General features: G+C 36.8%; 1 protein-coding gene across 16 annotated transcripts in view; it reads right to left on the bottom strand.

Moving 5' to 3' along the window:
* CMC1 (C-X9-C motif containing 1) overlaps positions 1-18464 on the bottom strand; it is a 112165-nt gene that overhangs the window by 76927 nt on the left and 16774 nt on the right. For 12 of the 16 annotated variants that reach the window (XR_010120272.1, XR_010120277.1, XR_010120276.1 and 9 more), the window contains one exon: positions 13251-13340. The exons of 1 other annotated variant lie outside the window; for it this stretch is intronic. Coding sequence is in view for 12 of the 15 variants with exons in the window: in XM_055284942.2 (XP_055140917.1) it covers positions 13251-13340 (90 nt within the window). In the remaining 3 variants the exon portion in view is untranslated. Of the gene's footprint in view, positions 1-13231; positions 13343-14357; positions 14463-18464 lie in introns of those variants that run through there. 3 more of the 16 variants (XM_055284987.2, XM_055285014.2, XM_055284949.2) reach the window with 3 other exon arrangements.

Below are 18464 nucleotides of genomic sequence, written 5' to 3' on the forward strand. Positions count from 1 at the left end.
TCTTCTACTCAGATTGTATATACAAGCACATCTGCTTAAAGGCCATATTTAATTTTAGATTAATTTCTCATGAAAGTATTTAAGTCTATTACAGCAAAATAATTCAAAGTTAATGTCTAGGAAGATTAGAACAATAAAATATTGTTAATGAAGTATTAGTAAAAAAGCGATGATATTTTATAATATATATTCATTATAACAATATTTTAAAATTTCAACGCACGTATTCGCATTTGTGTTCAAATGTAGATTTTACACCATTATACCTTGAAAGATAAGTTACATAAACTGGTTGTTTAAAAAACTCTATTCATCCATCCTGACAAAATTCTCACTAATTTTGTCATTTAAATTTTTAGCATTTAAATATTTCACTGGGGCCAAGATGGCTGACTAGAAACAGCTGCGACATCTGCGGTCAAAGGCTCCCACCAAGAACGAAAAGGGCGAGTGAATCCTGCACTGGGAATTGAGGTATCTACGTTTTCTCACTGGGACTGGCTAGGTGGTTGGGACTGCCTAAGACTACTGAGCTCCCGGGGAGAGGGGTGGCCACCATCACTGCAGATGATGGCTGCTGCCTAAGACTACCGAGCTCCCAGAAGTAGGGGCGACAGCCATCACTGCAGCTCCAGCCTGCCATTTTCCCCTGCCGGTGCCAGGGAGACTGTATGGTTTGGACCCAGGAGGAATTTCCCACAGCAGAGCACAGTGGCTGTGGCAGATAGTGGCCAGACTGCCTCTTTAGATCAAACGCAGACGCATCTCTCCTCAATGGGCAGGGCCTCCCAGTGGGAATTTCAGCAGTTCCAGTCAGGGGTTTATGGACAGAACTCTGATCTCCCTGGGAGGGAGACCCTGGGGGCAGGGGCGGCTACCATATCCTCATATCAGCAGACTTAGTCTTTCCCCTGCTGGCTCTGAGAAACTGGGGCAGTCCAGACGAGTAGGATTCCCCCCAGAGCAGCACACGCCCTGCACCAAGGGGCAGCCAGAGTGCTTTGTTAAATGGGTCCCTGATCCTGTGCCGCCTGACTGAGACCCAAATGGAGGGTTGCCAGACATCTTATACAGAAGTGTTCCCACTGGCATCAGGTCGGTGCCCCTCTGAGACCAAGATCCCACAGGAAGAAGCAGGCAGCCGTCTTTGCTGTTCTGCAACCTCCACTGGTGACACCTTCAGATGCAGGAGGGAACCAGGTAAATAGGGTCTGAAGCGGACCCCGAGCAAACCACAAAAGCCCTACAGAAGAGGGCTGTAAAAAAAGAAAAAGAAAAAAAAAAAGAAATAACAGTAACAATGACAACAGCATAACAGCATCAACAAAAAGGTCCTCACAAAAACCCCATCCAAAGGACATCAAAGACTGAAGCTATATAAACTCATGAAAATGAGAAAGAATTAACTAAAAAACACTGAAAACTCAAAAACCCAGAGTGCCTCTTCTCCAAATGATCGCAACACCTCTCCAGCAACAGTATAGTACTGGGCTGAGGCTGAGATAGATGAACTGACAGAAGTAGGCTTCAGAAGATGGGCTATAACAAACTTCACTGGGCTAAAGGAGCATGTTCTAACCCAATGCAAAGAAGCTAAGGACCATGATAAAACATTGCAGGAGCTGTTAACCAGAATGACCAGTTTAGAAAGGAACATAAATGACCTGATGGAGCTGAAAAACACAACCTGAGAATTTGCAGCAAGTATAAATAGCTGAAAGAAAGAATTTCAGAGCTTGAAGACTATCTTGCTGAAATAAGACAGGCAGACAAGATCAGAGAAAAAAGAATGAAAAGGAACAAACAAAACCTCCGAGAACTATGGGATTATGTAAAAAGACCAAACCTATGACTGATTAAGGTACCTGAAAGAGACAGGGAGTATGGAAACAAGCTGGAAAACACACTTCAGGATATCATCCAGGAGAACTTCCCAACCTAGCAAGACAGACCAACATTCAAATTAGGGAAATTCAGAGAATCCCAGTAAGATACTCCACAAGAAGTTCAACCCCAAGATGCATAATCGTCAGATTCTCCAAGGTTGAAATGAAGGAAAAATATTACGAGCAGCCAGAGAGAAAGGCCAGATCACCTAAAAAGGGAAGCTCATCAGAGTAACAGTGGACCTCTCAGCAAAAACCTTACAAGCCAGAAGAGACTGGGTGCTAATATTCAATATTCTTAAAGAAAAGAATTTCCAACACAGAATTTCACATCTGGCCAAACTAAGCTTCCTAGGTGAAGGAGAAACAAGATTCTTTTCAGACAAGCAAATGCTGGGGGAATTCATCACCACCAGGCCTGCCTTGCAAGAGCTCCTGAAAGAAGCACTAAATATGGAAAGGAAAAACTGTTACTAGCCACTACAAAAAAAAAAACAAAAACAGTTTAGTACAAAGACCAATGACACTCTGAAGCAACTACATCAACAAGTTGGCAAAATAACCAGTTAGCATTATGATGGCAGGACCAAATTCACATATAACAATATTAACCTTAAATGTAAATGGGCTAAATGCTCCCAGTTAGAAGACACAGAATGGCAAGATGGATAAAGAGTCAAGACCCATTAGTGTGCTGTATTCAAGAGACCCACTTCACATGCTAAGGCACACATAGGCTGAAAATAAAGGAATGGAGGACAATTTACCAAACAAATGGAAAGTAGCAAAATGCAGGAGCTGCAATCCTACTTTTTGTCAAAAGACTTTAAACCAAAAAGATCAAAGAAGGACATTACATAATGGTACAGGGATCCATTCAACAAGAAGAGCTAATTATCCTAAATATATATAAACCTAATATAGGAGGACCCAGGTTCATAAAGCAAGTTCTTAGAAACCTACAAAGAGACTTAGACTCCCACACAATAATAATGAGCGACTTTAACACGCCAATGTCAATATTAGACAGATCATCGAGACAGAAAATTAACAAAGATATTCAGGACTTGAACCCAGTTCTGGATCAAGTGAACCTGATAGATATTTACAGAAATCTCCACCCCAAATCAACAGAATATACATTCTTCTCATCACCAAATGCACTTACTCTAAAATCTACCACATAATTGGGAAGTAAAACACTCCTCAGCAAATGCAAAATAACTGAAATCATAACAAACAGTCTCTCAGACCACAGCACAATCAAATTAGAACTCAAGATGAAGAAACTCACTAAAAACCACACAACTAAATAGAAATTGAACAACTTGCTCCTGAATGGCTCCTGGGTAAATAATGAAATAAAGGCAGAAATAAATCAGTTATTTGAAACCAATGAAAAGAAAAAGACAACATACCAGAATCTCTGGGATGCAGCTAAAGCAGTGTTAAGAGGTAAATTTATAGCACTAAATGTTCACAACAAAAAACAATAACAAGTTCTGAAATTGAGGCAGTGATAAATAGCATACCAACCAAAAAAGCCCAGGATCAGGCGGTTTTACAGCTGAATCCTACCAGAGGTACAAAGAGGAGCTGGTACCCTTTCTTCTGAAACTATTCCGAACAACTGAAGAGGTGGGACTCCTCTCTAACTCATTTTGTGAGGCCAGCATCATCCTGATACCAAAATCTGGCAGAGATACAACAAAAAAAGAAGGTTGGGCGTGGTGGCTCACACCTGTAATCCCAGCACTTTGGGAGGCCGAGGTGGGCAGATCACCAGGTCAGGAGTTTGAGACCAGCCTGGCCAACATAGTGAAACCCCATCTCTACTAAAAACACAAAAAAAATTTGCCAGGCGTGGTGGTGGGTGCCTGTAATCCCAGCTACTTGGGAGGCTTAGGCAAGGATAATCGACTGAACCTGGGAGATGGAGTTTGCAGTGAGCCAAGATCACACCACTGCACTACAGCCTGGGTGACAGTGAAAGACTCCATTTCAAAAAGAAAAAAGAAAACTTCAGGACAATATCACTGATGAAGATCAATGTGAAAATCCTCAATAAAATACTGGCAAACCAAATCCAGCAGCACATCAAGACGCTTATCCAGCACGATGAAGTCACTTTCATCTCTAGGATGCAAGGCTGGTTCAACACATGCAAATCAATAAACGAATCCATTACATAAACAGAACTAAAGACCAAAACTACATGATTATCTCAATAGATGCACAAAAGGGCCTTCAATAAAATTCAACATCCCTTCATGTTAAAAACAGTCAATAAACTAGGTATTGATGGAACATACCTCAAAATAATAAAAGCCATTCATGACAAACCCACAGCCAATATCACACTGAATGAGCAAAAGCTGGAAGCATTCCCCTTGAAAACAAACACAAGACAAAGATATCCTCACTCACCACTTCTTTTCAACACAGTACTGGAAATTGTGGCCAGGGCAATCAGGCAAGAAAATGAAAGGTTATTCAAATAGGAAGACAGGAAGTCAAACTGTCTCCGTTTATAGATGACATGATCCTATATCTAGAAAACCCCACTGTCTCAGCCCAAAAGCTCCTTAAGCTGATAAGCAACTTCAGCAAAGTCTCAGGATACAAAATCAATGTGCAAAAATCATAAGCATTCCTATACACCAACAATAGACAAGCAGAGAGCCAAATCATGAATGAACTCCCATTCACAATCGCTACAAGGCGAATAAAATACCTAGGAACACAGCTTACAAGGAAGTGAAGGACCTCTTCAAGGAGAACTACAAGCCACTGCTCAAGGAAATCAGAGAGGACACAAATGAAAAACATTCCATGCTCATGGATAGGAAGAATCGATATCGTGAAATGGCCATATTGCCCAAAGTAATTTAATTTATAGATTCAATGCTATTCCCATTATACTACCATTGTCAAGCATCCACTAGAATTTGGAACTAGAAAAACTTCACAGAATTAGACCAAACTATTTTAACATCCATATGGAACCAAAAAAAAGAGCCCATATAGCCAAGACAATCCTAAGCAAAAAGAACAAAGGTGGAGGCATCATGCTACCTGACTTCAAACTATACTATAAGGCTACAGTAACCAAAACAGCATGGTTCTGGTACAAAAACAGACACATAGACCAATGAAACAGAATACAGAACTCAGAAATAAGACTGCACATCTACAACTATCTGGTCTTCGACAAACCTGACAAAAACAAGCAATGGGGAAAGACTTCCCTATTTAATAAATGGTGCTGGGAGAACTGGCTAGCCATATGCAGAAAACTGAAACTGGACCCCTTCCTTACACCTTATACAAAAATTAACTCAATTGGGAGGCTGAGGTGGGTGGATCACTTGAGTTCAGAAGTTCTAGACCAGCCTGGTCAATATGGTGAAACACCATCCCTATCAAAATATAGAAATTAGCCAGGTGTGGTGGCACAGGCCTGTAGTCCCAGCTACTTAGGAAGCTGAGGCCAGAGAATCACTGGAACCCAGGAGGCAGAGGCTGCAGTGAGCTGAGATCATGCCACTGCACTACAGCCTAAGCAACAGAGTGAGACTCCATCTCAAAAAAAAAAAAAGAAAAAAAAAATTAACTCGGCCAGGTATGGTGGCACATGCCTGTAATCCCAGCTACTCAGGAGGCTGAGGCAGGAGAATCACTTGAACCTGGGAGGCGGAGGTTGCAGTGAGCCGAGACCGTGCCATGGCACTCCAGCTTGGGCAACACGAGTGAAACTCCATCTCAAAAAACAAAAAAAAAGAAATTAACTCAAGATGAATTAAAGACAAAAATGTAAAACCCAAAACTATGCACTAGAAGAAAATCTACGCAATACCGTTCAGGAAATAGGCACAGGCAAGGATTTCATGACAAAAATGCCAAAACCAATTGCAACAACAGCAAAAATTGACAAATGGGATCTAGTTAAACTAAAGAGTTTCTACATAGCAAAAGAAACTATCATAAGCGTGAACAGACAACCTAAAGAATAGGAGAAAATTTTGGCAATCTATCCATCTGACAAAGGTCTAATATCCAGAATTTACAAGGACCTTAACAAATTTACAAGAAAAAAACAAACAACTCCATTAAAAAGTGGGCAAAGGGCATGAACAGACACTTTTCAAGACCTTTATACTGCCAACAAACAGGAAAAAAAGCTCAACATCACTGGTCACTGAAGAAATGCAAATCAAAATCATAATTAGATACCATCTCATGCCAGTCAGAATGGCAATTATTAAAAAGTTAAGAAACAACAGATGTGGTGAGGCTGTGGAAAAATAGAAACACTTTTACACTGTTGGTGGGAACGTAAATTAATTCAACCATTGTGGAAGACAATGTGAATCCTCAAAGACCTAAAACCAGAAACACCATTTGACCCAGCAATCCCATTACTGGGTATATACCTAAAGGAATATAAATCATTCTACTATAAAGATACATGCATGCGTATGTTCACTGCAGCACTATTCACAATAGCAAAGACATGGAATCAGCCCAAATGCCCATCCATGACAGACCAGATAAAGAAAATGTGGCACATATACACCACGGAATACTATGCAGCCATAAAAAGGAAAGAGGGACATGGATGCAGGTACATGGATGGAGCTGGAAGCCATTATCCTCAGCAGGAACTAACGCAGGAACAGAAAACCAATCACCACATGTTCTCACTTATAAGTGGAAGCTGAACAATGAGAACACATGGACACAGGGAGGGGAACAACACTCACTGGGGTCTGTTGGGGGCAGGGAGGGAGGGAAAGCATCAGGATACATAGCTAATGCATGCTGGGCTTAATACTTAGGTGATGGATTGGCCACGTGCGGTGGCTCACACCTGCAATCGCAGGACTTGGGAGGCCAAGGCGGGCAGATCACCTGAGGTCAGGAGTTTGAGACCAGACTGGCCAACATGGCGAAACCCCACCTCTACTAAAAATACAAACATTAGCCAGGTGTCATGGCGTGCGCCTGTAGTCCCAGTTACTTGGGAGGCTGAGGCAGGGGAATCACCTGAACCCAGGAGGCAGAGGTTGCAGTGAGCTGAGATTGCGCCAATACCCTCCAGCTTAGGCAACAGAGACTCGGTTTCAAAGAAAAAAAAAAAGAAACCTAGGTGATGGGTTGATAGGTGCAGCAAACCACCATGACACAAGTTTACCTATGTAACAAACCTGCACATCTTGCACATGTATCCGAGAACTTAAAGTAAAATTTCATTTACTTCTAAAACCAAAATATACTGCATCTTCCTCTGTGAGAAGAAAACTAGCCATTTTATTCAAGGGTATTTATGTCCAACTACATATAATTTTATTGCAAAACTGTCCTGTTTTCAGAAACAAGATAATCATAATAAGCTATTGAGTCTGATAATGAGCATATGAGCTAACACATACAACTGAGAACCACTGGATCAGTAAGTAATAACCATTATACAGTAGTCCCCTGTTATGCATGGGGGATACGTTCTAAGCCCCCTAGTGGATGCCTGACACTGCAGATACTACCAAATCCTACGTATACTATGTTTATTTCCTCTACATACATACCCCTGATAAAATTTGATTTATAAATTAGGCACAGTAAGAGATTAACAACAACTAATAAAATAGAATGTTTATAACAACAAAAGTTAAGTGAATATGGTCTCTCTCAAAATCTTATTGTACTATAAATATCTTATTATACTAACCTTTCTTATGATGATGATATGAAATGGTAAAACTAGAACTTCAGTTGACCACAGGTAATTGAAACTATGGAAAGTGAAACCACAGATAAGAAGGACTGCTATATACTTTGTTCGGTTATTTTTAAAATAATTCAGCTGTATTTATGATTGATATAAGCCTATTACTCATGATTCCATTGGCATAACACCAGGCATGATAGGCATACACAAATAGTTACTGGTAAGTAACTTTTATTACGTCCATGTGCAGAAAAGAGTTAACACAGCAGGCATGACGCTGCTATCCTTAAAAAGCTTGCTTGCAAGATTGGCCCTTAGGTGGCATCGGAGAACTCGGATCTTGGGAGTGTCCCCACCATTTCCTAATTGGTAAGAGTGGCTCACTGTGCCCAAACTGTTTGTGCAAACAATATGGTTTATGCTGAAAACCTGCTTTCCTTCTGGGAATCTGAAATTTTGGTACATGTTAGGCAGAGGGTTCCCAAATGACGAACTCTCAATAAAAATTCTGAGGACTGAGTCTCTAATGAGCCTCCCTGGTAGACAACATTTCACATGTGTTGTCACAATACAATGCTGGAGAAATTAAGCACACCCTGAGTTACTCTACCAGGAGAAGACTCATGGAGCTTGTGCGATGGTTTCTTCTGAACTTTCCCATATGCCTTTTCCCTTCGTTGATTTTGCTTTGTATCTTTCTGCTGTAATAAATTTTAGCTATGAATAGGATTATATGCTGAGTCCTGTCAGTCTTCCTAGTGAATCAACCAATCCAATGGTGGTCTTGGGAACCCATGACATAGTCCAGTGTAAGTCCAAAGTGCAGAAACTGTGCCTTATATCTACTTATATTTCTTAGACTGTATAATATACTCATATATAACAGCTATTCATCATATGCAGTGATTATTTTCCTTTTAATATATCCAAACTAGTCTCAAGATGTGTTGCATATCCACTTCAGCATTAGTTAATACTGGTGCAGTGGTTAATGACAAAAATACATGTAATAAGAGTGGTACACCTCAAACAACAAATAAAAAGGCAGGTTTTTGGCAGCTTCAAGTAACGCAGTTGGACAGAAGACTGATTACTTTGACCATGTACATAGTCTGCAGCCTTGCAACCTATTTCAATGCTGTTCTGATAATTATCTGCCTGTAAACTTCCTAAAGAACATTCTAAGCATTCTTGACTTGATTTTTTTTTGTTTATTCACTTATCTTTGGAATTTCACAAAATACAACATACTTCAGTTCTGTGTGATGGACAGAACAGGGCATTTTATCAAGCTTCTTTGTTATTTACCTACAGCTCTGTGATGTTTCAAACAAACAAATAACCCATGCTTCCGTGTACTTTATATAATTCTTTCAGAGCTATATCCCACTTATTGGACAATAGATCACAAAGACTGCAACATAAATACAAAAGGAACATTAAAATAAGGGAAGAGAAGGCCCAAGGGATGAAAGGAGTCAGTAAGAGAATACAGCTAGGTTAAAGAAAGTTCCAACCCATCCCTGATGACAAAATACGTTTTTGTCTTTACCCGTGATAGCAAAAGGGAAAAAGAGAAAGGGCTGTTATTATTTCTAAAGCAAATGTCATTATCCAATATAGAGACTTTATAGCAAATGTCAACTATGCACTTCAAAAAAAGCAAAGAAATATAATGAGGAATTTTTACAAAACACTATGTAATTCAGTGACTCTTCCTCTTACGGAGAAAAATGTATAATACTAGTATGCATACTTTACCTATATATGGCAAACAATATTTTTTAAAGATTACTGACATAGAAAACATAAATCATTAAATTAGTGAAGTCAAACAGCTAGAAAAAGACACAAAGTTGAAATCCAGAGTTTGTCAAACCATCTCCCTAAGACACAAGGTACTAACTCCTAGATCCAAGAAAAAGCAATGATTTCATCATTACAGTTGGTGGGAGATTACTGTTTTGGCTTTTGGAAGGTGAGGAAAGTGGGAAGAAGTAAGAAAGCGATTTGGCCATTCTGGAGTTTTCCCTCAGTTCCATTCCCAATGTACTCAGTGTTCACTGTGTTAATGTCTACCAGTATACTTCAGTCATTTATTTTAGCGGCTTTATTCACTGCCAATAATATCACTAGCAAGGAAAGAATACTATAAAATTAAATTTTATATTTCAATCAATAACTTTTCTTTTGATACCAACAGAGTTTATAATCTTGTCAGTTTCCCCAATAGCAAGATCAGGATTCTCCTTTCTAATCTCTAAGTCAAGCCACCTTTTCTAATCAAATCAAAGTTCAAAAAGGAAAGGTGCTAAGCACTACTCTTCAAAAAGAAACATAGATCGAGCGCAGTAGTCCATGCCTGCAATCCCAGCACTTTGGGAGGCCAAGGTGGGAGACTTGTTTGAGCCCACGAGTTGGAGACCAGCCTGCACAACATAGTGAGACTCCACTTCAAAGAAAAAGGAAAAAAAAAAAAAAAAAAACATATACTTTTGTGTTTATTTTACATTATTAAAAACATATTTTATAAAGACCAAGATTCAAGAGTTGACAAAATTTGAATAATATGAACACTATTTGTCACCCAAAAGCTAAAATTTTTTTGTATTACGTTATAGTTTTCATTATATTGAAATGGCATAGTTACTGGAACTTACACAAATTCACTGTAGAATTAGAATCATGTAATTCCAGATTAAAATTAAATTTTAGAAGTACAAGGGTATATAATGATGAAACATTCTAAACGTTATCTACTGCTTAAGACAAATTTTAACTGTATTTAAACATTAGGTGAAATATGCAACTCAGACTAATTCAGTGTACAGTAAGTAAAAACCAATGGTGTATAGATAAAGAAGGCATCATGTAAGCTGGTTAAAAAATTAAAATGAAGAGAGAACTAGTCAGAATATAGCAACCTGGATGAAATTGATATTCATTAGGGTACTCCTCACATCAATAGGTAACATTTGGACTCTGTGGTCTTTATCAGTGTCCCAGCTGGTAATGGTTGAAGGTTAATGCCTTACCCAATTCTGTTCAATTTTCTATCCTAATTAGCCCTCCAAATCTATAGCTGTGAGCACCAAGTGTCTGTGCTCAAAAGAAACTAATTAATGCTAGCAAATTAGATCAAGTCCAAAGATCCAACAGCCAAACTCTTAGTTAAATGCTCCTTGTTAATAGGAAGTGTAGCTGTCAATAACTGCTGTTGGTGACTATAATGAGGCATCTTTCTTTCATTGAAAGTGATTTCATTTCTCTTTGTCCATGGAAAAGCTGTTCCATTCCCTTCACAAACCTAAGTTGCTGGCAGTCTGACCCAATTCTTATGATCAGCTGGGTTGAAATGACATTTAAAAAACAAATCTAACGGAAAAGCTTTCCTACATAATCATGTTTTAGGCATTTAGCAGAAAGTCAGATCACTTATTAAAATTCCTGTATCTTTTATCTAAGAACCATACAATTGGCATACATAATGCTTTTATATAAAATCCTATAATTATTTAATAAAGCAAAAGCTATAAACAGTAAATAAACTACAACGGAAATGTCTCGATTCTAAATTATGTATAACTGTTGAGTTTAAATGAAGTTTTCTTCTGCTGCTTGAATAATTCTAATGTATATGATTTCCTAATTTATATGGTTAGAAAATACTAAAGACTTCTTATTCTCTTATCAATTTTAGAATCTAAAATAGTTTTGAATCACATGGCCTAAAAAATCAATATATAATTATCTATAAGAAATTCAAATTATGTTATTACATTCTAATATAGATGAATACATTTAAATAATCCAAATGAATCACAGATTTTAAGATGCTTTCAGTCTTCAGAGACCGTAAGTATATTAAAAAAGCAAAAACTTAACTACGTCAACATCCTAAACAACTTTTGATGAAGTGAAAATTAAACACTTTATTTTCCATACCATTATAAAACACTAGTTTTGTAACACAAATAAATATTTTAAAGTTATACTCTACTTCATTTCAAAAACCAAAAATAAAGTTTCATTGTCTAAGAGACAATGAAAGACAGTTCTGAAACCCAAAGTCATACAATCATTCTGCATTTTCCTTGGAATTATGTCAGTAAAAATTAAATCTGTAATTGAGTTAGCTAGCTTTCTTTCATTCTACGTATAAAGATAATATGCTGCATGACAGCATAAATACAACTTATATGTGTAATTTTAGACTGATATATCAGTAATAAGTAAATTTTCCTACTAGTAAAAAGCCCTACAACTTTATTATAGGGTTTTTAAGTTTTATCTTCCCTCACCTGAATCAGGATATATATTTTCTAAGTTATATGAGGAATGTGCAGGATGTACCTCTTGTGACCATAAACATGACACCTACCAATGCCATACATGCACTACCTGCAGGTGTCAATAGGTTGACTTCTCAAGACACCTGGGAGTAGGTGTTAAAGAAAGGTACTCTGATTAAACTAATTCACAGGAAAGCAAGAGTAAAACCATTGGATGGTTATTTATATGAGTTTTAAAATGGAATAGGTCATAATAACTTATTGAAGACACAAAAATGACCATCACACATTGTTGAGTCCAAAGGACTACTCTTATTTTATTGCCTCGATTCATCAATTGCAAAGCTCATCTCTAAGGGCAGAGGACAGGGAAGGGAACAAAAGCGTTCCTAGTATCCAAATGTTATTGACCCAGTCCTGAAATTAGAGTTGACACAGCCCTGCTCCCCTGTAGAGAAGCTTGCAGTGGAAGTGCAGCCCATCATCCTCACTAAAAATTATTGTGGTCCCTCAATAAATATGACCACAGGGAAGGTGAAGAAGTAAAGCCAGGAAAATAGCCTACGTCCATAAAAGTTTATTACTTCTTTTTGATGGCCCTTCCAAGAGGTAGAATTTTTTTTAAGATATTTCTAAAGTAATATTGCCATGTGCTTTTCTAATAACTCATCATTTACAAATGTATTATGGCCTCACTATTCACCTTTCACTGCTTTCTTTACATGTTTCACTAGAATATTACATATTAATCACTGATGTCTCTAGATCTATAGGAGTATTTCATGTTAAAACATTTTCCAAAGAAAACATACACTTGTAGCTGTCTAGTGTATCTATTTACATAAATATCTTCCACTTAGAAATGTAAAACAAAACAAAAACCCCAGACTCACTGTAAGTCCTATCGGGATTCTATTAACAATTCAGTAATAGACAATGACACCAAAGAAAATCACCTTAGAATATATATATGTATGTGAATATGGTGACAGATGGAAAACAGGTATATATTAGATTTGATGTTTCTTCCTCCCCTATAAAAATCATAAGAATAACTTGTGTCTCCAAATTACTCATACCAAGTTTTTCTATGTATATAACTGCACCTCTGAGGGTAAAACAAAAAATGTTTTTTACTAGTAATTTAGGGAAATATTTTTAAACTGTAAATGAATTGAACATCACTGGAAGTTCTGAAAGCTGAAATACTGGTATTTCAGCAAAAGGGTGAGAAGCAATTCATACATATTAATTCATTGACTACTTGATTCTGGGGCTAAGGATTAAATTCAGATCATATTATTAAAAATAAATTTGATCTTTACATGAATATTTGAATCTTACCTTGAACTTGTTCAGAACACCTCTCTTTGGCCTTTTCTCTCATTATTTTAGGGATCAAAACATCTTTTTCGACATGTCTGAGATGCTGGTCTGAAAAAAAAAGATCTTTCTTTAATAAAGTCTCAGGCAAATCACCAGATTAAAGGAAAAATAAGACTCTGGTTTACTTAAAAGTCTATGCAAATATACTCAAAACTTACAACCTTATGAAACTGTGATTATTTTAGTCATTAAAACTCATCCTATTTGCAATGTTTTATATACAACAACAAAAATGTGAGGAATACAAGCAACATGTTTCTTAAAATTTCTGCAAGCTATATTACAACATTTTTATTTTATAACATATTCCATGCAGTCTTGTCAAAGTTGGCATCTAAATCATCATTCCCTTATTAATATAATCCACAAAAGAGGATTTTCACGGATACTGAGATCCAAGAATAGATGAAGAGATACAAGATTAAGAGACACACAAGTAGTTTTTCTACCTAGTAGTAAGAGTAGCCTGAAAAAGAACTAACAGAAGAAAAGGTGGAACTACAAGTCCGTATGAAAATAAAGCGTGCGTGATTTCTGTGCATTTTAAACACAACTTCCACAACTGGACTAAAATGGCAAATTGAACACGCTCTAGAGTCCCACCTGCTCCTTAAATGCTAAGAGAGTCCTGAAAAATAAACAAGGGATAAGTGCCTTCAGTGAACCAAAACGATGAGGAATCTCTGAAAGAAAAAAAGGCAGATTAGATCAGATTAAATGAGGTAATCATATTACTATAGAGTATCCAGGAAAAACACGCATGCCAAAAGTGGGCACTGCTCCATGCTCTGAAGCAGCAAATATGGAAAGCAAGAAAACTTCCCCCGGAGGGAACTAAACAGTTATTAATTAAAGTGACTCAGTAGGAGCCAAATGGTCACCTCCTCTGCTGCCTTCAGGCCATGGGTGAAAAAAGTATATATAGGTATTTATCCCCAAAAGACCAGAAAGTTTCCCATTAAAAGAACACAGGAAAGAAGATTTTAGATTATTGTTAAGTATAATAAATATACTCAGGCAAATACAAAGACCTGAGTCCTCAGACAGCAATGGACTATGGATTACCTAAATGCACTTTGACGAAATGTCTGAAACCCCAAAATCCTAAAAGCTTCAAAAGGGAATAAACACTGCCTACATAAAGGAATGAGAATCAGATTTACATCATGGCTCACTGGCAAGACATGATGCAACAACACAATGGAGAAATAACTTCAAAGTTCTGAGAGAGAATTAAAAAGAATTATAAAGAATTCTAGAGTCTCTAAACTACCAATTATGAGTGAGGTTAAGGACATTCAGATATATAGGAACTAAAATGCTTACCACCTTCAAACCCTACAGAATAAGAAGTAATCTCCTTATTACGGTTGATCCTTGAACAACATGGGTTTGAACTGTGGGGGTCCACTTAATACTCAGATATTGTCCAACCAAATGCAGATTGAAAAATACAATATTTTGGAGATGCGAACCTATATGGTATGCCAACTTTTCAGGTCGACTTTTCAGACACATGGGTTCTGAGGGGCCCATGGTGGGACTTGAGAATGCACAGGTTTTGGTAAATATGGGGCTCCTGAAACCAATCCCCTTCGTATACTGGGGAATGACTACTATGTGCAACAACCGCTAATCAAATTTAGTGATGTAGAACAATAAACAATAAACTATGGGTCAGAGGGGCCTGATCTGGGAAGACTCAAAGTTCTGGTGGTTCTGGTGTGCATTTCAAACATAACTTCTACAATTGGACTAAAATGGGAAATTGAACACCTGCTCTAGAGTCCCACCAGCTACAAAAGCTGGGGCTAGAGGATTTACTTCCAGAATTACTTCTTTTTTCATATATGTATCTGACATCTGGCCTGGAATGGCCAAAAGAAGTGCTCAGTTAGGACTGTAAACCAGAACATCTACCAATGGCCTCTCTACCTGGAGCCATGCAACACGATTAGTTCACGCTGCACTATACTGATTTCAAGTCATTAAGGATAGCCCACACTCAGGTGGAAGGAAATCAGATTCCATTCTTGGTAACAAAACCACACTACAGAAAAGCATGAAGAATGGGAGATAATTTTGTAACCTTCTTTGTAAAATAAAATCTCTCACAAGATGTAACAGAGAATATGCTCTGATAGAAAAAAAAAACTGAACGCATGATATACAAACGTAAAATATATAAATCATATTACAAAAACATGTATTTAAGTTTGTTAAAACTGTGAAGTACTTGAACAACATTATCAACTAACTTGACCTAATTAACATTTATAGAATACTCTACCTAATAACAGCAGAACATCTATTAAGATAAACCATACTCTGGCTATAAAACAAATCTCAATAAATCTGAAAGAATTCAAGCCCTACAAACTATGTTCCCTGACACCAGTGTAATTAAATTAGCAACCAATAACAGATCTCTGGATAATCTCCAAATATTTGTAAGCTAAATAACACACTTTTAAATAACCCATGGATCTAAAAAAATGTCAAAAAGGAAATGAGAAAGTATTTTGATATGAATGAAAATAAAAACACAATATATCAAAATTTATGTGATGCAGCTAAAACAGTACTTGGCAGGAAATTTGTAGCACTAAAAACCTATCTAGAAAAAGAAAAAAGGTCTTACATCAACTTAAGTTTCTACCTTGAGAAACCAGAAAAAGGGTAAAATAAACACAAAGCAAGCAAAAGAGGAAATGATAAATATCAAAATATAAATCAATGAAATAAAGAATACCACACAAATAAAAGAAAAAAAATGAAATTAAAGCGGTTCTTTGAGAGGATAAGATCAATAAAATTTATAAACCACTAGCCAGACTAAGGTCACAAATTTCAAACATCAGAAATGATAAATATTTTTAAATAATAAGGGAATATTATGAACAAATTTAGGCCAATGAACTTGACAACTAGAATGAAATGAACAAATTCCTTTAAAAAACTACAAACCAATCAAAGCTCACTCAAGAATGCAGATACCCTGATACCAAAAGCAAGAATGGTATTTACAAAACACATACACATACACACCAAATCTACACACCAGTATGCCTCATGAACACAGATGCAAAAATCCTCAACAAAATATTAACAAATCAAACTCCGCAATACATAAAAATAAAGATACATAACAACAATGTCGGATTTACTCCAGGGAGGCAAGGGTGGTTCACCATCCAAAATTCAATCCATGTAATCCATCAGATATATTAACAGTCCAAAAAAGGAAAACCATATAATCATATCGATGCCAAAAAAAATTGGACAAAATTCTACATGCACTCATAAAAAACAAAATCAGTATACTTGGAACAGAAGGGAACTTCTTTAATGAAGGGCATCTACAAAAAATCCTCTGGCTTACTTCATACTTTATACTAAAACTCTGAACGCTTTCCCTATAAAAAAAAGAAAAATGGTATAAAATTACATAGAACTATACACAAACACATATGAGTACACGTAAAAACTGGTGAAAACTGAAAAGGTCTATAATCTAGTTAATAGTATTGTATCAACTTCAGTTTCCTGGTTTTGATATTGTACTACAGACATATAAGATGTCGCCACTGGGGAAAGCTATGAGATGGACACTCAAGACTATACAGTATTTTTCACAATTTTATGAGTCTATAATTATTTCAAAATAAAAAGTTAAAGAAAAAAACTCTAGAAAAAATCACAGGAGAAAATCCTCATGATGCAGATGTCATATAACTATAGAACAACAAAGTGCATGTAAAAACTGGTGAAATTCGACTAAGATTAGTACCTGAATCAATAATATTATACCATTGCCAATTCCCAGTTTCCTTGTTCACATTTAATTATAGGAGCCTGTCCCAACCTTTTAAATTTTTGCCCTAAAAGGAACCTTTTTTGACATTTTTTCCTAATGTACCCCTATGAAATGTTAATATCGCAGATATAGCATATATGTTTATGCACTGCGGGTGTAACATTCCTTTATATATTAAGAGAGTAAGATTTTTGTCTCCACCAATGTCAATTGTTATCCTTTTGAAGGCAGTTATCACACCCACTGAGAATATACATATCATGGTTATGTAAGATAGCATCATTAGGGAAAGGGAAGAAGGCAGGTACATGGAAACTACATGATTTTGCAGTTTCCTATTATTATTATTATATTATTAAAAAATAAAGTTATAATAAAAAAGTGAAAAAAGGTATAAGGAAGCACAAACGACATAGAATAGCCAAAACAACACTAAAACAGAAGAACAAATTTAGATGCTATGCAGCAACTACCTGATTACAAGTCATACTACAAAACTACAGAAGTCAAGACGACGTAGTGTTGGCATAATTTGGGTAACCAAAAAGAGTAATGTAACAAAAGAGAACAAAAGAATCCAGAAGGCCAGGCGCGGTGGCTCACGCCTGTAATCCCAGCACTTTGGGAGGCCGAGGCGGGTGGATCACGAGGTCAGGAGATCGAGACCATCCTGGCTAACACGGTGAAATCCTGTCTCTACTAAAAAAAATACAAAAAATGAGCCAGGCATGGTGGCGGGTGCCTGTAGTCCCAGCTACTTCGGAGGCTGAGGCAGAAGAATGGCATGAACCAGGGAGGCAGAGCTTACAGTGAGCCGAGATCTCACCACTGCACTCCAGCCTGGGTGACAGTGCGAGATTCCATCTCAAAAAAAAAAAAAAGAATCCAGAAATACTTCCATGTATATACAATCAATTTATTGACAAATGCACCAAGGCTAGTTTATGAAGAAATAAAAGTATTTTCGACAAACGGTGGCAGAACTGTATTAACATGGAAAAAAAAAAGCTAAACCCTTTGACCCCCTACTTCACAGTAACCACAAAAATTAATTGGCAATGTATCATAAGCCTAATGTAAAAACTAAAACTATTAAACAAAACAGACCCTTCAATTCCTTGAAGTAGACAGTTTCTTAAAGAGAGCATAAGGCAGTAAAAATAAATTATACAAATTATAAATTTGACTTCACTAATATGAAATCATTTGTTTATCAAAAGACACAATTAAGAAAATTTTAAAAAGGCATGCCACAGACCAGGAAGAAAAATTTATTTCATATATATATAAAACAAAGGGCTTGAGTCCAGAATATATCAAGAACCCCTATCTATCAATAATAAAAACTCAATAAA

This window comes from Symphalangus syndactylus, chromosome 1 (assembly GCF_028878055.3).
Source record: "Symphalangus syndactylus isolate Jambi chromosome 1, NHGRI_mSymSyn1-v2.1_pri, whole genome shotgun sequence".
In the NCBI taxonomy this organism is placed as follows: domain Eukaryota; kingdom Metazoa; phylum Chordata; class Mammalia; order Primates; family Hylobatidae; genus Symphalangus; species Symphalangus syndactylus.